General features: G+C 38.7%; 1 protein-coding gene across 3 annotated transcripts in view; it reads left to right on the plus strand.

Annotated features, from left to right (window-relative positions):
• The first annotated feature begins 7,873 nt into the window (after positions 1 to 7,873).
• LOC133778060 (uncharacterized) overlaps positions 7,874 to 19,772 on the plus strand; it is a 35,915-nt gene continuing 24,016 nt past the window's right edge. The window contains exons 1-14 of one of the 3 annotated variants that reach the window (XM_062217882.1): positions 7,874 to 8,174; positions 8,442 to 8,532; positions 9,256 to 9,353; positions 9,484 to 9,989; positions 10,106 to 10,319; positions 10,426 to 10,734; positions 10,935 to 11,085; positions 11,194 to 11,331; positions 12,977 to 13,058; positions 13,945 to 14,231; positions 14,342 to 14,455; positions 18,445 to 18,707; positions 18,886 to 19,134; positions 19,244 to 19,396. In XM_062217882.1, coding sequence (XP_062073866.1) covers positions 7,998 to 8,174; positions 8,442 to 8,532; positions 9,256 to 9,353; positions 9,484 to 9,989; positions 10,106 to 10,319; positions 10,426 to 10,734; positions 10,935 to 11,085; positions 11,194 to 11,331; positions 12,977 to 13,058; positions 13,945 to 14,231; positions 14,342 to 14,455; positions 18,445 to 18,707; positions 18,886 to 19,134; positions 19,244 to 19,396 — 2,832 coding nt within the window. In that variant the 5' untranslated portion in view covers positions 7,874 to 7,997. The remainder of the gene's footprint in view (positions 8,175 to 8,441; positions 8,533 to 9,255; positions 9,354 to 9,483; positions 9,990 to 10,105; positions 10,320 to 10,425; positions 10,735 to 10,934; positions 11,086 to 11,193; positions 11,332 to 12,976; positions 13,059 to 13,944; positions 14,232 to 14,341; positions 14,456 to 18,444; positions 18,708 to 18,885; positions 19,135 to 19,243; positions 19,397 to 19,772) is intronic. The other 2 variants (XM_062217885.1, XM_062217884.1) reach the window with 2 other exon arrangements.

Raw genomic sequence — 19,772 nt, forward strand, 5'->3', positions numbered from 1 at the left:
GTTAATACCAGTTTTAAAAAAAATCCCATGTTTCAAGGGAAAAAGTTGGCAGTTACCTAAAAAGGTGATATTTTCAGGATTTGTGCATTAAAACCCTATACCAAAACCCTATTTCTTAAGCTACACGAAACCTTTAACCAAAAATTCCCCATTCTAGAAAAACTCCATTTTTACACATTTTTACCAGGCAGTTTTTGGTCTAACACCATGATTCTAAGCATACTATGGCTATATACAGCGGGAAAAAAAAAACTTGCCTAATGTAAGAATAAAGGTCTTATAAAACTGGTAAAAATCAGTGAAGATATTATCACAAAACAGAGGAAACATAGAAAAAGGAAAATAAGCGAATGAGGATCAGAGCACTTACACAAATTGGTTCGTGGGAACGAGAAGATCATCGATTGAAATATGGGAAGTAGGAATGATTCCACTGAGCCGGAAGATTTGGAGTTGCTTTGTTTCTTTGGTTTGGAAAACATACACAGATGTCCTGGTCGTGACGTATGGTCTGAGCGTATCGCTCCCTTGCCTTCCCACTATCTCCTACAAGGGGTGGGCCACCACAGATGGTGAGTAACGTACCTGCCACAAGAGCTGGCTGTAAAGGTGGCGAGCGTTGGCGTGCAGACGCCTGCTCGTTGCCTCCTTGAGTGTCACGACCCGAATTTGCTAATCGGGTTTAGGGCCTTGATTAATGTGCCTGGAGGGCAATAAATGGATTAATATGCTAATATGTGGATTTATGTGTATATTTGATAATGATGCATGTTTAGATGAGCTAAATGTGCATGTGGGCCCCGTCTGAATATTAGGGGCATAAATGTGATAAATTGTTATACCCAGATTTTGAGCCATGTTAAATGTGACCTCGAAAGCTGGATTCGCAGCGAATAAACTCGTAAAGTTCGAAGTATGCTCCAGGACTAAATATCGAGCCAGCAAGACTGAGACGACCTCGAATGTGGTGGCCTCGAAATGTTCACGATCTCGAAGGGTAGCTCTCGAGACGCATCTATCCTCAGGGATGACCTCGGGTCAGGGGTTCCGAGCCTGACACACGAACGATCTCGAAAGCCATGTGACCTCGGGAGATGTCATTAGCTCGAAAGCTGATGAGAAACCTGGGAGAATAAGGCCTTGGGGATATATGATAATAACCTTGAACATCTACAAGTGTTATTTATAAGGGACGTGTTCTGCATTTATTATTGTAAATCCCATAAAATCATGGGATATTATTTGATTAGTTATACACCCCCTGGTTTTCAGGGGACGTTTCCTTTTATATCGGATTACAGGCATTTAAAGCCATTTAATTTATTTACACAAAAAGAGTAACTACCCAAGATATGTGGGATAATATTCTGCATACTTCTCTATAAATAGAGAGGTCATGCACCATTGTAAAGGACCGAAATTCTAAACCTGGAGAGAAAACTCTGAAGAATTCATGCTTAAGAATTTTCAGAGATAATCTTGAGTTTAATAACAGAGACTCGTGGACTAGGCAGATTTAACTGCTGAACCACGTAAAAAATCGTGTTTTGAATTGTCATATTTTAATTGGCCATTACTAGTAATTGTTTACGTGCTCTTCTTTCACTGTTGACGAAAAACGGCATCAACATAAATGTTATATATATGTGATATGTATGTGCAGCACGATCCGAGACAATCCTGGGGAGCGGTTAGCCAGGAAGTCACAACGGGGTTGAGAATCCGACTCGGGGCGAGTCGAGGGGTAGTTTGGGTACTAGGTGTTATGGGATTATCGGGTTATGAAAATAAATATTTGGAGATATATTTGAGGATAGAATGTCTAGGAGGGGACATTGGGGAAAATTTACCATTTTTCCCTCGGGGACGTTTTGGTACCCCGAGCCTTGAGGTAACCACATAGACTTAAGTTAAGTAAAACAAAACTTAGAACTGTGTAGAGCATTCAGAAACCGACTCTTTCCCGTTTCTCTCTTTTTAGGTGGTCTTTCTTCTTCTCTCCATTTGAAGATTGGGAGAATCCTTGGTGGAATCAAGAATAAGGTCTAAGGAGTTCAATTGGGAATTTAGGGAGCTTGGAGCATAAAGGGCTGGTTCTAAGGTTTAATTCAGCAAGGGGGTAAGCTTTAATTATAAAGATTATGTGTAGAATTGCAGCTGGTTGTTAGAGTTTGCATGCGAGTTAAGTTTGGATTGTTCTTAAGTGTTTTAGTTGAGTTTGGAGTAGATTTTAATGGGTTCTTGATGTTGATATTGAGTTGGTATGTTGTGTTAATTATCAGGGATTGCTAGCTAAGTTCTAGGGTCAATTGGCTTGAGGAAATATAGGAAATTGGTGAAGAATTCTGGGTTTGGAGGTGAGGGCCACGACCCTAGGAGGGGCGCGCCGCGGCCCGTGTGCGCGCGTGGCCATGGGAGGCCGAGAAGTTCATGCGCGCCGTGGCGCTTCGTGTGCGCGCCGCAGCCCGTGTGTGTTGTAGGGGAGTGCTAGTCTCTGTTTTAAGGCTAGCCGCGACGCTTGAGGGAGGGGCCACGGCTCTTAGTGCCAGTTTGTGTTTTTAAGGGTGTTTAAGCTTGGGGACTCAATGGTTAAGGCTCGGGATGGATTTTATCACCCGGATTGATAGAATTCAAGGTCCTGGAGGTTAGGGTTATGGCTCAAAGTTATTTATCGGATTAGAACTTGATGGATGGATGTTGTTGATGTGTTGTGACTAGGGTTTCAGCGAGGCTCAAGTTAGAGGACTATGCTCGGGACATCGGTGCTCGGTGAGCTCGGAACTCTGGTAAGAAAACCCTTGTTCCCATAGAGCTTGTATGCAGGGCTGAGCCCAATGTGTTTGAATAGAACTGGTATGCAGGGCTGAGCCCAATGTGTTTGAATTGCGGGGAGTAGCCCTTTAACTGACTTTGCTAGAATTCTGTACTTGCTTGCTATGCTATGAATGTTATTATGTGAGTGTTCGGCAAGAGCCAGGAACGGCGTTAGGCACGTTGAGTGCAAGGCCGAGTACGACAAGGGGCCGGGAGCAACGTTGAGCACGTGGAGTGCAAGTTGCTAGGGTGAGTCCCTAAAAGGATACTTGGGATATCCTCACGGTGTGGACCGCGAGCCCAGGGCTTGGTAAACGCTTGGGACGGCTAGGCCGTATGTGTTTAGCCCATTGGTGGGCTGTTTATATGCTTGATATATGTGTTGCATATGTTATCTGTTTGTGGGTTTTCTTGCTGGGCTTCGACTCACAGATGCTCTGTGGTGCAGGTAAGGGTAAGGAGAAAGCCAACCGACCATGAGTGTAGCAGGTGTGAGGCGGCGTGTACATGTTTGGCCAGCCTGGCTGCCACAGCCAGTGGATTTTGGGAGACGTTTGTAAACAACCCTAGATTTTGTCGTTTAGTCGACTTGGTTCAATTTATATGTTGTAAATATTTCTAAACTGTATTTTGGGATCCCAAGTGTTAAAATTTTATGATTTTCAATGAAATTAATTTATTTCTAAAGTTTTTCCTCTGTTTATGGCTTAATTACATTGTTTGACCTAAAACCTCGATTAGCGAGTTGAAAGCACATTTTTAAACTCACTTAGTAACGGCTCTAAGGAAGTAGGGCGTTACATTGAGCCTCTCGCTGAGACCCTCCTACGGCTCGTACATTCCTCCTTAGGTATCCCTGTCTGATAAGGAACTCAATCTCGTCCTTCAACTGGTTACACTCACTGGTGTCATGTCCGTAGTCGTTGTGAAAATGATCGAATTTTGTTGTATATCTCTTAGAGATATCCTTTCTTATAGGTGTTGGTCGCTTATAAGGGACATTGGCATTGGCCGCCTGGCAGACCTCTGCTCTACTCTCGACAAGGGCCGTATAGTTGGTGAATCTCGGCTTGTATCTATTGCCTTTGGGGCGTTTATTTTCGGACGTTGATGGCTCATTGTTCGCCCTTTTTTCACCATTCTTACCATTTTCATTCTCGTTGCCTTTGCTGTTGCCATTGGGTTTATCCAACCCGTTGGTAGCTTTGGTGGGATCTTCCTTTGGTTCCTTGTCTTTCGTAGGCGATTTCCCCTCGTTGGCAATCGCGTCCTCGAGCTTGATGTATCGATGAGCTCGATCAAGAAACTCCTAGGTACTTTTTACCCCATTCTTTCTTAGGTTGTTCCAGAGGGGAGAATGGCGCCTAACCCCTGTAGTTAGCGCCATCATCTTTCCCTCACCGCCCACTGTTTTGGCTCCAGCTGCTACTCGCATGAAATGCTGGACATATTCCTTTAAGGGTTCTCCCTCCTTTTGGCGTATCTCGACCAGCTGGTTGGCCTCATTGGGGTGTACGCGACCCGCGTAGAATTGTTCGTAAAATTCCTTTACGAACATTTCCCATGATACTATACTAGCAGGAGGGAACTTAAAGAACCACTTCTGAGTAGTGTCGGATAGGGTGGCAGGGAAGATTCTGCAGCGGGCATCGTCCGACACCTTCTGAATATCCATTTGTATCTCAAATTTGTTTACGTGAGATACTAGGTCCCCGTACCCATCAAAGTTTGGCAGCACTGGCATCTTGAACTTGCTGGGGGTTTCTGCCACAGCAATCTTCTACACAAATGGAGTGCCTCTCCTCCGATCGTACTCAATGTGGGATGTTCGACTCCCCACCAGTTGTTGTACCGCCTGATTTGGAACATCAATTTGAGCATGAACAACGTCTGGGATCGCTGGGGCGACTGGTGTCGAAGGAGCGTACTCATCATGCCTCTTGCACCTGTCGTTGAGCACGTCCCTCAGGTCATCATCTCTGCGCCTTTGTTCGCTAGCGCCCAACCGATCAAAGACGTTATGCTGTTTGGGCTACCCCCCAACGTTATGGCTCGCAGGCCTATTTTCTCTTGGTGGGGGGTTTCTGTCTCCACCTCTTTCCTCACGCCCTCGACCAGCATTCCTCTTGCCGGAATCGACCTCATTATAGCATGCCCATCCCTAAACTGCGACCGACTATGGCGCGACCGGCTGGTCACGCTATTTCTTGCTCTAGCTGGCATCTCTCGAGCGTCAGGGGGAGGCCTGCGTTGGTCGGTGGGTCCTCGTGCATTATTATGCCGTGGGGGGCCCCTGACCGCAGAGCCTGACTCATTGTGCCTTCTGTTAGTAGAAGGACGCTACCCCCTGCTCGGTGGATTTGGCTCATCACCCCCTGGGCGTCTAGGGCTTCGGGGAGGCTGCCCGACCCTATTCTGCCTCTGGCGCTGGGAATTGTCGCGACCAGCTTGAGAGGGTGGCTGTTGCTCAGGATCTTGAATTGGGACATCCTCCTGAGCAACAGGCGGTTGCTCTGGCCTTTGAGGGCTTGCTGGCTAGAGCGGAGGACTCAGATTTGGGGCTCGTTGCGGTGGTGCATTTGGTGGCTGATCCGGTTGAGAGGCCGGCGCAGCTTGTCCTTGGCCCAACTGAATGGCTGCTTCAAGAGCGGCCATGGCATCTCTCTGTCGACGGTCCATGTCCACCTACCGCTCATTCAGCTCCTGACGCTGATGCTCAATCTCCCTCTGCTGCAGTGCCAAGGTCTCTGTCGCATTCTCCTAATTAGCCCTCAATTGGCCAACTCGTCTAGCAACACACTCATTGTTGTCCTCAACGTTTCCGAGTCCATTTCTTCCTCCTCAAAATCCAAATGTGGCTCATTTTCAGCCACATTTGGAGGAGGAGGTTAAGTGGATGCAGCGCCGGAAGCCTGTCCAGCTCTCTTGGATGTCTTAGCCATTTGATCTTCTTGAAGTTTTCTGAATAATCTCTCAATGAAAGCACCAAATGTTGACCCTTGATTCGGTCAACGACACAGAGTCAAATAAAAGACAAAGAACAAATAGGAAATCAAGAAGAGAATCAAATGGAAAGAAAGTGTTCGGCCCCAATTGGATGATAATGACCTACGCCCACTTAGTGTTCTTATTGATATTGAATCCCAATACTGTGATCAAAGAACTAGGGTTATTGAGTTTCACCAGTCTTAGCAGAATTACAATTTTGGTGGATAATCACACTATGCTTTTCTCTCTGAATCCCAAAATTAAAAATTCAAAAGTCCCTTCCTTGAGCCCTCTCATTCTTATTTATAGGCTCAAGTAGGTTCATGGGCCGATGGGCCTTAATTACCATTAAGATCAGCGTATCAAGGTAATAAAAAGAAATACAATGAATGTAATTATTACAAGATTGCGTATCTCAAAGGAAGTAAATGGAAGTATGCGACCAGGCTGGTCGCACTTAACCGCGAGACTTGATGAATCAACAACTATCTGATCGATGATCGAACAGGATCCCTTCACTCAGAACTGCCACGTGCCAGCCACGTGTAAGAAATTCCTGCCACATCATCAGGAGCCATTTTTGGGTAAACAATATGATAGATGGGGTTTGGTTATAGCATTGGCGGCAAAAAATTGGAATGTACGTGCACGGAAAACGAGGGTACTCAAGTACTCTGCATGCGCAATCCCTGAGTGACGCGTGTCCATATTCGAGTACAATAAGTGGCACGTTTTTCGAAAGGAGAAGTTCAAAAGTTTCCTTCTCATAGGATTCGAACCAACACTTTTGAGGAGGCAAAATGTTACACCCAAATTTCGAGAATATAAATTTTTGGTCTCGAAAGATAGGCTTGTAAAATGTAAGCTCGAAATAAGCAAGTATGCCACATCATCAGCATATGCGCGAATTGAGTTTGACAGTTTCTCTTGGTATCAAGGTGACGACGATGGAATTGGTGAGCTCGAAGCTACACGCGGTCTTGAATGTGTTTCGAGGTTACAAGTCAAGCTCAAAGCCACAACTGATCAACTGCAAGGGTTCAACACTTGTATAAATTTCCTAATTTGTTCTTATTGGCGATTGAGCACTAGTCGGGAAGGTTCGAGCTTGGGCATTGCAAGCTCGAAGGGGATGATCTCGATAAAGTTACTGGTTAAGGGTGAGGTTAACCAGAATGACGAGCTCGTGATGATTGGTTGATCTCGAAGGCGTGTAAATTATGCGTTCGAGGTCGGTAATCTAGTTTGAACACGGTTATTGTTTGAAAATCCCTATATCTTGGGGATTTGTTGTAATCTAATAATAAATCCCTAATATAATGTGATATTATGTATTTAATGCATTTATTTGTATTTATTTCAAATTAGAATTGTAACTTCCCGAAATAAGAGGGAATATATTTTGTAAACTAGTCTATAAATAGATTGGAGAATTTTATTTATAGATATGCACAATTTGGTACCAAGAATACTCTGCAGAATTGCTTTAAAAAAACTTTAAGAGAATTCATCCACTCAATAATATTGACTCGTGGACCAGGCAGATTTTATCTGCTGGAGTACGTAAAATCTCGTATGTTTTTTATTAGTTTTCTTAAATCAGTGTTTAGTGTTCTTCTTATCTAAGTTGACGAAAATCAGCATAAATTCAAATATTATTATTATAATGATATTTAATACAAGACTAAATATTTAATACTTATATCAATATACATTTAAATATTATAAAATATTATTATAATAATAATCTATAATATACAATCTTAATTTTATTAAAAAAATTATTATTTATGTTTAAAAAATTTATCATATTATATATATTTAAAAATAATTATAAACAATATTTTAGTCTAATTTTTTATTAAATATGTTTATATTATTTTTTATATATAATATTATTTATTTATTTAAAATATTTATATGACGATAATACATTTAATAAATATAATTAATAAATTATATAAATAAAACTCAACCAACCAACAATGACACTACTGTTACTAGGTAGCCACCTAATAAAATATATATATAAAAAATGAATTTAGCTTTGAGGGTTTATGTATGATTAGGGTTTATAGTTTAACTGAGAAAATGAAGGAAAGAAGAATAGTCACCTGAAAAACAAATACGGTTATTGTTTTCCCGCTCTTTGACCAGAACACAGAGAGGACGCTCTCTGCCACCATTTGAAGATTATGGCTATAAACGACAACATTGCTACGGCTCGTGTGATTACTTCTCTATGTAATAGCTTCCGCCAAGTACCTCCAGCTGCTGTTCCGGTAGTTCTGGATTGTGTTCTGGCTTCTACTGGGTTATCTTCGTCGACCCTTTTCGCTGCTCTCATTGAAACTTCTCCAGATTTTGATAAGGTAATAACCACATTTCATTGAATTCCCTCTTCTACACAAAGTGGATTACTATGTTTAGCTGTTAAAAAAAATGCAAATTGAACAAGATAAAGAGGTATCCATTTTCGTTGAAATTCATGCAATTCTGTATTTTGATCAATATTCAGTTCTTGGTATGTTCATTTGTTTTGGTCAAGGTCCTTTTAGGCTCAATTTTCATTTGTGATAAATGTAGGGTGGTTGGTTAAATGGGCCAATCCTGTAATATTGTCTAATTGTCATTGCTAGGAGGAAAGAAATGGCGACAACTTGGATTCTGATCAGTGTAGATACCTGGCTTCGTTTGTCAGCGCGCTTTGCCACCTTCTAAGAAAACTTGGTGAGTGATGATTCTAAAGCAAATACAAGAATTGGGTTCTTCTTTGAGTTACTCATACTTATTATATTTATTTATTTTTATTATTCTTCTTTATTGGAAAAGGTTTGAAAATTTCTTTGAATCTGTTCAGTGTCTTATATGCGACCAAGTTGATTGTCATTGATATTTTGAGTTATTTCCTTTTAAATTTTAAGCAATTTATGTTCAATTACGTCAACTGAATGTTGTTAACCTGGTTCATGCAAGTTAAATCTTGTATCTTGAACACCATATATATATATGTGTGTGGCGCTAAATATGACAGGGAGCATTATATTGAACACCGTACTGTGATTTCGTATTAATTTATTTTTTGATAAGAAACGAAACTTGTATTAATGAGTAAAAATAATACAAGTAAAAGTGTAGAAAAGAAAACCAGACAATAACACCGTACTGGGATGTTGAAAATTTAGAGCCAATAGTTATTATTTTTTCCCCCTAGTGTTCTGTTACGATTTCTAGCTAACTTGTGATAACATTGTGATCATAATTGTACTCAAACTTTTTTCGTTTGTCAAAATGCAGTGTTATTGCTTTAGTGTCGTTTTTTCTTGTGAAAAAAAAGTACTTAGTTTTCCTTTTATAAGTAGATTGGGGAGGTTTGTACTGTTAATAGCTTTCAAGGGTGCAGACAATATGTTGGTTTTTAGTCTTAACCTGGCGACTGATAAATTTTCTCAGCAGGCTCTGATCACAATGCTTTTAAGTTATTCATCTGGAGGAGTTTCCTTCCAATGGTGAATGCCCTACATAGTTTCAACCGTGAATTCGTTAACCAGGTAAATGGTTAAAGCTGGCCTGTTGTATATCTTGTTTTAGTTTCTCTCTCTCTCTCTCTCTTGTTTTTTGTATCTAATAATTGCTTATTGCCTTTGCTGTTGTTTCTTTTGCATGAAACTTTGTCATCAGGTTGCAGAAACATTCGTTTATGTTGTGGTTGAGACAAACAGCTGGGTGGTTGCAGAGGCAAACTTGGTTCCATTTTTATTAAGATCAGTTTATCATTCTTTATGCATACTTCAAAATGAAGAATTGGAAAACATGGAATGGGATTTGTGCCCTAGTTATGTTTTTAGTTGTTTAGGGCTGGATAAAGAGCAAGTTCGCTATCCGAATTGGTCAATTCCACCGCCTATATCATGCTACATTCTTTCTATAATGCTTGATGCTGCACTTTCAAACCTGCAAACAGCTGTTGCGTCAGAACTAGTGGTGGCAAATGGGTGTGTTGATTCTTTACATTTTGCAGGTAATTTGATTTGGAGTCTTTGTAGTATGGCTGAACATATGCTTTCACAAAGTTTGGAGCATCGCTCTTGTACTATTAGCTTTCTTCTCCCTCTTGTTTCCAAAGCATTTGCCTCTTACCACTCCTTTGAAGTTGTAATTCAAGGGAAAAAGTTTTTGTTTTCCAGGTAAGATCTACTTCTTTTGAACACGTTTGTTTTACACATACATCTCGTAATTATCAGGCATGCATGCGCTATAGTTTAGTATTCTGCTGTACTAAATAAATCTGATCGGCATCCAGGAATGATTTTTTTGTGAAAGTTTGGAAGTGCTGTAGAACACTATTTTCTCTTGGACCTATAGAGAGGAGAGATGCCTATAGTGTACTGTCTCTGTATTTGTCTTTCTTGCCTTGTACAGAAGAATCTGAAGATGCCGACATCAGGAGTGATAAAGTCAAAGGATTGGATATAAGAGCTGAAAAAGAATTTTGGAATGAAATTAAAAGAGGCTTGGTACTTGAGCAGTATCTCTTTAAAATTTTGTGGTAATCACTTGAGCTAATAAACATGGTTCACAATCATAATGAAAAACACTTTCTTTTCTGGTGTCACTGTTTAGGTTGATAAGGAGAGCTTTGTGAGGAAGCAGTCATTATATATGCTCAAGAAAGCAGTGCTCATAAACAAGAGCAGCCAGTCCTCCAGTGTTTCGGAGATTACATTGCAAAATAAACAATCAGCACCTCAGGGCATGACAAAGAGAGAGCTGTGGGCTGAAATGGAAGCCCAGTCACTGGGTCTAGGGAGAATTCGCAATTCAGTTGAGCCTGATTTAAACAGTCAGCAGAAGTGGGAGGCCTTTGTCCTGCTATATGAGATGCTTGAAGAGTATGGTACTCACTTGGTTGAAGCAGCTTGGAATCATCAGGTCTACTCTAATGTTTTGATTGGGTCTCTTGTATTTATGTGTTCTAAACTCCGGATGAGATAAGGTTTATTAATAGATACAATGAATGTGCAGCAGCATTTCTAAAAGCCCATTTGTGTGCCGAGATTTTTATTTCATTATTATTTTTTAGAAGTTCATTTATCTCACTTATCTCATATGTATACTGCTTCTTGTTGCAGGTTTCCTTGTTGCTCCAATCTTCCACCTCACATGTAGATTTTGCAAGCTCTAATGGAGGAAAAAATCAAAATCATCTTGAAATTTCAGGTGAAATCTTTGATTGGTTAGCGATTTTGTGGGAGCGTGGTCTCCAACATGATAATCCACAAGGTAATGGTGACTTTAAGGTCGTCTATGCATGCAGTGTTGTTATTATTATGCTAAATAATATTTTAGATGTAGTCTTTTGTTGTCTTCGCATCTAATGGATATGTGCAGTTAGGTGCTTGATCATGCAGTCAATTTTAAGCATTAAATGGAGGGATAATGGAAATTGTGCAAACTCAGTACCTGAAACTTTTATTCATGGTTCATTCCTACAAGCATTGAATGATCCTGTGCACCACAAGGAATTTGGTATGCATTTTAAAATTTTAGTCTGGCAACTCTTCAAGATTATTTAATGATGTTGTTAATAAATCGAATGATATTTTACAAAAGAAAGGAAGTAAGTTATTTGTTATCTGTAGTGCTATGAATATTGGAACATGGTTGTGCATGTGCTCTAAACCTACTTAATGTAGATGGTAGAAATTTGAGTGCCTTGCCAACGATATTATAACAAAGCAATATTCTGCATGAGTTGTAATGTATATATGCCTACAATTAGACAATCTATAAGTAATGCAAGTAGGATGGGCTTAGTTGTTGATAGTTATAGTGATTGCACTTGTCATTAATGTTATTTCTTATGTCTTAATTTTTTTTTACTTGCCATGCTTTTCTTAAGATCATATTTGTTGTGGAGGGGACTTCCTGTGCATTTTTTTTTCGTGTTTCAACTCTTCTAGTGGATATATATATAAATTATTTTTTAAAAGAAACAAAACTTGTAGTGTTGTTGTTGTTTTTTTTTTAAAAAGAGACAGAGGCCTTTGTCTTAGACTGGCCTCCTCTCACGTATATAAATAACCTTCACTTTTGGCGGAGGAAAACCGTGGTAACAATAAAAAACAAACACAACAGAAATAAAGATACAGACAACAAGAAAACACCCTCAACAACTTAACACTCCAACTACTACACAAACAAAAAACTGCTCCACTCCCTAGTGAGGTCTAAAAAGGATAACCCCTCAAAACCTTTGGTACGATACACCCAAGTGGCAACCCAGAACTTAACCCTCTCCCAAATTTGATTACACGAAGATGCCTTATCATAAAAAATTATGCTATTACGCTCTAACCAAATCAACCAAAAACAAACCAAAATCGTAGACCTCCAGAACTTATTCAATCGCTTATCCCCCACTAAGCTACAACATAACAACTGAGAGCAGGAACTCGAAAAACACCAACTCAAGCCAAACTCACCCGAAACTCTTGACCAGAATAACTGAGCCAAGTCACAATACAGAAATAGACAACTGAGAGATTCAGCCCGCCTTTTACAACAAACACACTAGCTGGGAGAAAGACACTGATGAGGACGGCGACGTTGAAGAACATCATTAACGCTAAGCTTCTCAACAAACAACAAACAGCCAAATACCTTAACTTTAGAAGGAACTTGACTCCTCCACAAAATCTTAGCCCGCAACACATCAATCCGCCCATCAGCATATCTAAGATGATGAAACTTGTATTCATGATGAAGAACACTAAAACAAATACCTACTAGTATATATATATATGTAGATTATTCAGTTGATAGAAAATAAGAACAATAATTATTTTAGAGGAAAATAAATAAAAATGTACTGAAGATTTTTGACACACGACAAAAAGGTATGCCTAGAAACCAAGTTATCTATTTCTCCAATCTCTCTAAGTTATAAACGCTTATCTTAAAAAAATGACTTCGAAAAAATGTCATTAGTCATGATTTAATTTTGTGCCTAACAAAATTTATAAGATTCAACAGAGGGCCTGTCAAATAAATATTGTTTTTATTATTTTGATGTTTCATGCCTTATTCCACTATGTTTACTTGCTGCTTTTAGCCCTCCTTATGTGTTCCACTATGTTGATGATTGAGTGTCGCCTTAATGTTTCTCTAATAGGTGTAAAAGGAGTATACTCATCAAAGACAATGGAAGGTGCTGCTGAGTTCTTAAGCCAATATGCTAGCTGCCTGAGCTCAAGGTAATGCTTTGTTTGACTTTTTTTTCTCTTGCATTTTCTTTAGTAGCTGTAAATGTAAGTTGATATGCTATGCAAGTTGCTTGAACTCACTTTGTAAATGTAAGTTGATATCCTATGCAAGTTGCTTGAACTCACTTTAGGCTGTAGCTGCATCTCCAGTATGTAACCTAGACAATTATATGTACATATTTTGGGTTATTGGAAGCAATAGAAGAGCTCTATTAAATTACCTTTTATTCTAATAAATATGTCATGCATTTTTAATGTTCGAATGCCTAGTGTTCGACCTTGTGCCTTGTTACAGTTTATGTTGCATTCAACTTCAAGTGAAGAACTATCTTGAGAAATTACTCAAGGATACTTTATTGTACATGTATACCTATTGGGATTTGAGCTTTAGAAGCATATTGTGAAGTATGAATCAATAAATCACATATGTATGAATTAAGCAGGAGGATTCTAATAAATTAACTAAATTTTTTTTATTCATAATTGAGTCCTCCACTAAATGTTAAAATTAATTTGTTTTATTCAGAACTCATATTCCTAATGTCTAAGTTATTGTTCTAATGTTCATTGTCCTTGTTTTGTCAACAAAACTAATCTGATTAATCCAGAATTTGCTTTTGAATGCTCTTTTTTACCTTGACCCTCGCCGGCGAATTTTTTTGCCTTTACTGAACTTTTGTTTCTTGTTTTCCCCTTATTTTATTTATTATTATATAAAATTAGTGTTTGGCTGAACATGCAAGGGATATGAAGGGTTGTATTAGTTGTTCATGTTTACATGATCAAGGAAAATGTATCTCTGTTGAATTGATGAAAGAAAATTGTTATTGGTTCCAATAAGAGAATGATATCTAGTAAATATTTGAAATGGTAACAGGAAATGGATGGTTTTCCTGATCAATTTAGCATCTGCTACAAAGCAGCAGTCATTTAGTAGAGCTGGGTTGATGGGACTTGCTGAATGCATTGCTTTAGCTGCTAGCAGAGTTAGAACACATGATAATGAAAGTGAAGCAGAAAGAGATGATATGTATGCTGACATGACAAATCTGGAATGTAACTCGGAGTGTTTTCTTCAAAATGACAAAATTGTTTTGCTTAACGCCTTGCGATTTATCATTGAGAGCAGCAAACAACACTTCAATCCTAATTATCGCCTTCGAGGTCTCAAATCACTCAATTGATTGGATTATAACTCTCATTTGCAGGTCAATATTCACATTATAATTAAAACCAAGAGAACTAACAATGTATTTTCTTTCTTATAACTCCAGTTTGTGAGAAAGTCCTTGAAGTTGGTGATTCTGTTGTGTGTACATTTGAGGTGCCTCTTGAGATACTATTGCACTTTATTTCAACTGTGCCACGAGATTTTACTGATTATGGTGGTAAGTTTGATGTTATAGCAACTTTTAATTTTTAGCTTCCCATTTCAATCTCTACAGTTATTGGAATGTGTTTGTATGTGTAAGTATACGCTGATATAGCTCACCTTTACCTGCGGGTCCTACAAAGAATATATGTTGAAACAGAAATGAGCCAAACTGAACATTATTTAGTGAAAAAGTAAGGATAATACATCAGTGCAACTTGTTTGTTGAAGATCTAGGCTCATGTAGTGGTTCAGGAGATTAATTTACATCTAATTGCTCTGCACTATGACCCAAATGTAGATTTCAAATTTATTTTATGTCAGGTCAGGTTCTAATTAATCAATACATCATAGGTTCTATGTTAGATCATTCATTAACTTGTCCATCTATTTTTTGGTTACTCTATGTTAGATATATATTAGCTATAAATTAGGACTAATTAGGTTTTTTTATTCTCCTAGTTTCCTAGAATAGCTTCCCAAGTTTGTGTATAAATACATGTTATTTTCTCAATAAAATATACAAGAATACAATTCTCTTCACCATTGTTTACATGGTATTAGAGAATAATTCGAAATTCGAAATTAGGGTTTATCACAAAATTAGGATTTGCAATTAGGGTTTGTTATTTATCTTTCTTAGGGTTCCATTTTTCGGAAACCCTATTTAGAGAGTACTTGGACTCTCACCGCTGGCACCATCAGACTGCCCAGCCGCTGATCGACAAATCCCCGGAGTTTGGTCGCCGGAATCCTAGGGCGTGAGCCCCATGCACCGCCTAAAGAATCGGCGACGACACCCACGCGCTAGCGTGTGCACGCGTGTGAGCCTCCTTTTTCTGGCCGTTTTGCTGCAGTTGCCTTTTTCGGTGTTTCCGACTCAGTGCTGCATTTGTTTCTACCATCGCTTTCTTGTTTTGTGATTGTTGAGGTTTGTTCGTCATCCTTTGTTGTGGTTCTTCCTTTTCTGTGCTCACTGTCCTTGTGTCGTTTTAGCATCATGGTAGACAATAAATCTTCTATTGTGATGGATGTGGTGCCAGTAATGTCTAAAATTATCGACCATAAACTCAATGGTTCGAACTCTTTGGATTGGAGCAAGACTATTCACCTTTATCTACGGAGTATTGACAAAGATGATCACTTGACGAGTGATCCTCCAAAAGCAGATTCGAAGGAGAAAGCATATTAGGGAGGATGCTTGCTTATTCCTTCAGATTCGAAATTCTATTGATAATGAGGTAATTGACTTGATCAATCACTGTGAATTTGTTAAAGAACTAATCGATTATTTGGAATTTTTGTACTCTGGAAAAGGAAATCTCTCCCGTATGTATGAGTTGTGCAAAGCATTTTATCATGTGGAAAAACAAGATCAATCCCTCGTAAACTATTTTATGGCATTCAAAAAAACGTACGAGGAACTTAGTACGTTGTTGCCCTTTAGTCCTGATGTGAAGGTTCAACAACGTCAGCGGGAGCAGATGGCTATCATAAGCTTTCTAGCAGGGCTCTCCTCTGAATTTGATTATGCTAAAACACAAGTTATTTCTGGGTCTGGTATCTCATCTGTGCAAGACGTCTTTAGTCGTGTTCTCCGCACTGAAATTACTCCATCTGTTCCGCTTACTAGAGCTTTGGTAAGTCGCATGCCATCCTCTGTTCTTAATGGTGAGATTCCCTGTAAAGCTCTTTTTCCCAGCAAGTCATTATTTCCAATTGATCCGAGGATATTTGGTAGTACTTGTTTTTTTCGAGATGTTCGTCCACATGTCACTAAGTTAGATCCCAATTCATTGAAGTGTGTTTTTCTTGGTTATTCTCGTCTTCAGAAATGTTACAGATGTTATTGTCCTAGTCTTAATAAATATCTTGTCTCAATTGATGTTACCTTCATGGAAGATACACCATACTTTCTGTCATTGCATAATCTTACTAGTCAGAGGGAGGATGATGATTTGTTGGTCTATGCAATCACATCCTCTAAACCTATCCCGACACCAGCTCATGCTAAACCTCCTATCATTCAAGTCTACTCCAGACATCCACCTCCTGATTCATGTCCTGCATCTGCTCCTTCGTCATCAGGTCCAGACCCGAGCAATGATCTTCCTATTGCATTGCACAAAGGTAAACGTCAGTACTTATCCTATTTCTTCTTTTTGTTTCGTATAATGACTTGCTGTCTTCTTCTTGTTCCTTTATTGCTTCCCTGGATTCTATATCTATTCTTAAAACTGTTTGTGAAGCCATCTCTCACTCTGGTTGGCACAATGCAATGATAGAAGAGACGAGTTTGTCGTCTTAAAAAATCTTTATATGGTTTGAAACAGAGTCCTTGTGCTTGGTTTGAAAAATTTAGTCAAGTTGTTGAGAAATTTGGTATAATGAAAAGCAAGTCTGACCATTCGGTGTTCTACAAACAATCAGAGGCTGGTATTATTCTGTTAGTTGTGTATGTGGATGACATTGTTATTACTGGAAGTGATGATATAGGAATCTCATCTCTCAAGTCTTTCATCCATACTCAGTTTTACATGAAGGATTTGGGGTGCTAAAGTGTTTCATGGGTGTTGAAGTTACGAGAAGTAAAAGATGTATCTTTCTATCTCAGAGAAAATATCTCTTTTGATTTGTTAACTGAGACAGGAAAACTGGGAGCAAAGCCTTGTAATACTCCAATGACTCCGAACATGAACTTTATAGGAGATGGGGAACTATTTGAAGATCCTAAGAGATATTGAAGATTGGTTGGGAAGTTGAATTATCTTACTGTAACTCGTCCAGATATTGCATATTTCGTCAGCGTTGTGAGTTCGTTTATGTCATCTCTAACAGTTCATTATTGGGCAGCGTTAGGGTAAATTTTGTGTTACTTGAAAGGAGCACTTGGACGTGGTATTGTGTATACAAATCATGGGCACACTCATATTGAATGTTTTTCAGATGCTGATTGGGCAGGTTCCAAAATGGATAGAAGATCCACTTCGGATTATTGTGTCTTTGTTGGAGGGAATTTGGTCTCATGGAAGAGTAAGAAGCAAAACGTTGTGTCACGATCCAGTTTAGAGTCGGAATATTGAGCTGTGACACAGTCTGTGTGTGAGATATGTGGATATATCAGCTCTTGATTGAAGTAGGACTTAAAACTTCAGTACCCGCAAAATTGTGGTGTGATAACCAAGCTGCTCTTCACATTGCATCTAATTCTGAATTTCACGAGCGAACTAAACACATCGAAATTGATTGTCAATTTGTTCGCTAGAAAATTCAGTAAGGTTTAATTTCCACAGGATATGTGAATACTGGAGAACAACTAGGGGACATCTTCACAAAACTTTTAATAGGGTGCGGGTTGATTATTTTTGTAACAAGCTGGGCATGATTAACATATATGCTCCAGCTTGAGGGAAGTGTTAGATATATATTAGCTATAAATTAGGACTAATTAGTTTCCTTTATTCTCCTAGTGTCCTAGAATAGCTTCCCAAGTTTGTGTATAAATACATGTTATTTTCTCAATGAAATATACAAGACCACAATTCTCTTCACCATTGTTTACACTCTACATGTCTCTACTCTATACCAAAAGAAATCAAACAATAAACATAGAAGAGGGGCAATTTTTCCTTCTTATTGACACTAAGTTTGAGAAAATGATAATTATTCCAAGTTGTCGTGTTTGGATGTTTATATGATTGTTGCTCTATGCAATGTCAACAAGGTTGCAATCTTTCTGTTTGGACTTCACAAGGTATGACTCTATACAATGTAGGCTATAGATTTATCATATCATATTCCATATTACATGGACTCAAGCATGGCTACATGTTGTTGTCTTGGATTTTTCTGCTCCCCCGTTTTTGGGGGTGTCTAATAAATACTTATTTTATAGGAAAATAACACTGTTATAGTGGCAAAAATTCTTTATTTTTCCCATCACTTGTATGTGCCTCCTTTTATAGTTTGATTGAGACATTGAATCTCTCCATCTCTAATTTCTAGGCTCTTTAAGAGTTAAAGTACAAGGATGGCTTATGGGGTGTGGAAGGAAGCATTGCAGAGTCAACTGTTCTAGTACTGAGTTTAAGTTTCCGAAGAGCCTCCATGACTTCCCCAGCAGGTTTACGAGTCCTCACTATATAGATAATGCATTTTCTACTTATGGCGATGAAGACTTAGATGCATGGGAATCTGAAGCAAAGAGATGGGCAAGAGTACTTTTTCTAGCAATCAAGGAGGAGTTTCATTTGAAGCCCATATGGATGGTGAGCCTTCATTTTGTTTCCCCCTGTTTTCATTTGTTATCTGCATTGATAATTATTTGGCATTTCTGCTGTCAGTTAGTGTATGGATTGTTATTTCTTACTTTTAAGAATTTTCATGCAATGTTGCTTTTTTCTCTCAGCGGAAGATATTGATAAATTATACCAATTTTATATGCAGTTTATTCAAAATCATGGTACTACTGTCTGCAGTCAAAATGAAAATTTGGAGTATCTACCTATTAAGTTTCTCATCCTTATCTTGAGCTTGGTTCTGGAGCTTCAGATAATGCAAGACAGGACTACTGTATTTGGAATCAAGTTTAGAACCAGAGCAGAATTTTCTTCACGTGAGACAATAAAAAAGCTGGGTTATGCAGAGTCTGCTGCTTTATATAAGAAGTTTACTAATGTTTTCCATTCTATCATGGTATGGCCTACTTTTTGGACCAAGCTTTTAAAAGATTTTAAATTACTTGGTGCTTCATATTGACTTGCTGTTATGATCTTGTGGTATGATTGTTTTGTCTGATTTGCAGGAAGAGCTGGTTTCATATGCAACCTTGTCTTCATCAATATTCTCTTCTAGCATTAAGATGGAGAGTAATATCCCCAGTTCTGTGAAAGGAAAACTTGGGGGCCCGAGCCAACGCCGATTATCATCTTCCACTACCACTCTGGTGCTTCAAGCTGTATGATTCTATGAACAAATCATCTTTTGGTTGTTGCTGTTGTGTGTGTGTGTACAAACTTATCTGTACTTTGTAAATTCTGTCTAAGTTCTTTAGTTATATAATGCAAAGGATTTAAAGGGCTTTTTGTTCTTTGATTTGATTTGATTAGAGTCTGGAGTTTGTAATGATATATTGTTTCTTGATCTTTTGGTGTGATTCGCCCACTCCTTCCATGCTTTAATTTCTTATTAATACAAATTAATTATTCTTTCCAGGAAAAAAAATCCAATGGTTCCTGACTTTCTAGTTGAATTTTTTGTAATTTTTTTGTCATCTGTTCAAACTTAAACGTTAGAAGCTTGCATTTCTGAGTCATCTTCTGTTGGCAATTAAT

The sequence above is a fragment of the Humulus lupulus genome, chromosome 5, assembly GCF_963169125.1.
Source record: "Humulus lupulus chromosome 5, drHumLupu1.1, whole genome shotgun sequence".
In the NCBI taxonomy this organism is placed as follows: domain Eukaryota; kingdom Viridiplantae; phylum Streptophyta; class Magnoliopsida; order Rosales; family Cannabaceae; genus Humulus; species Humulus lupulus.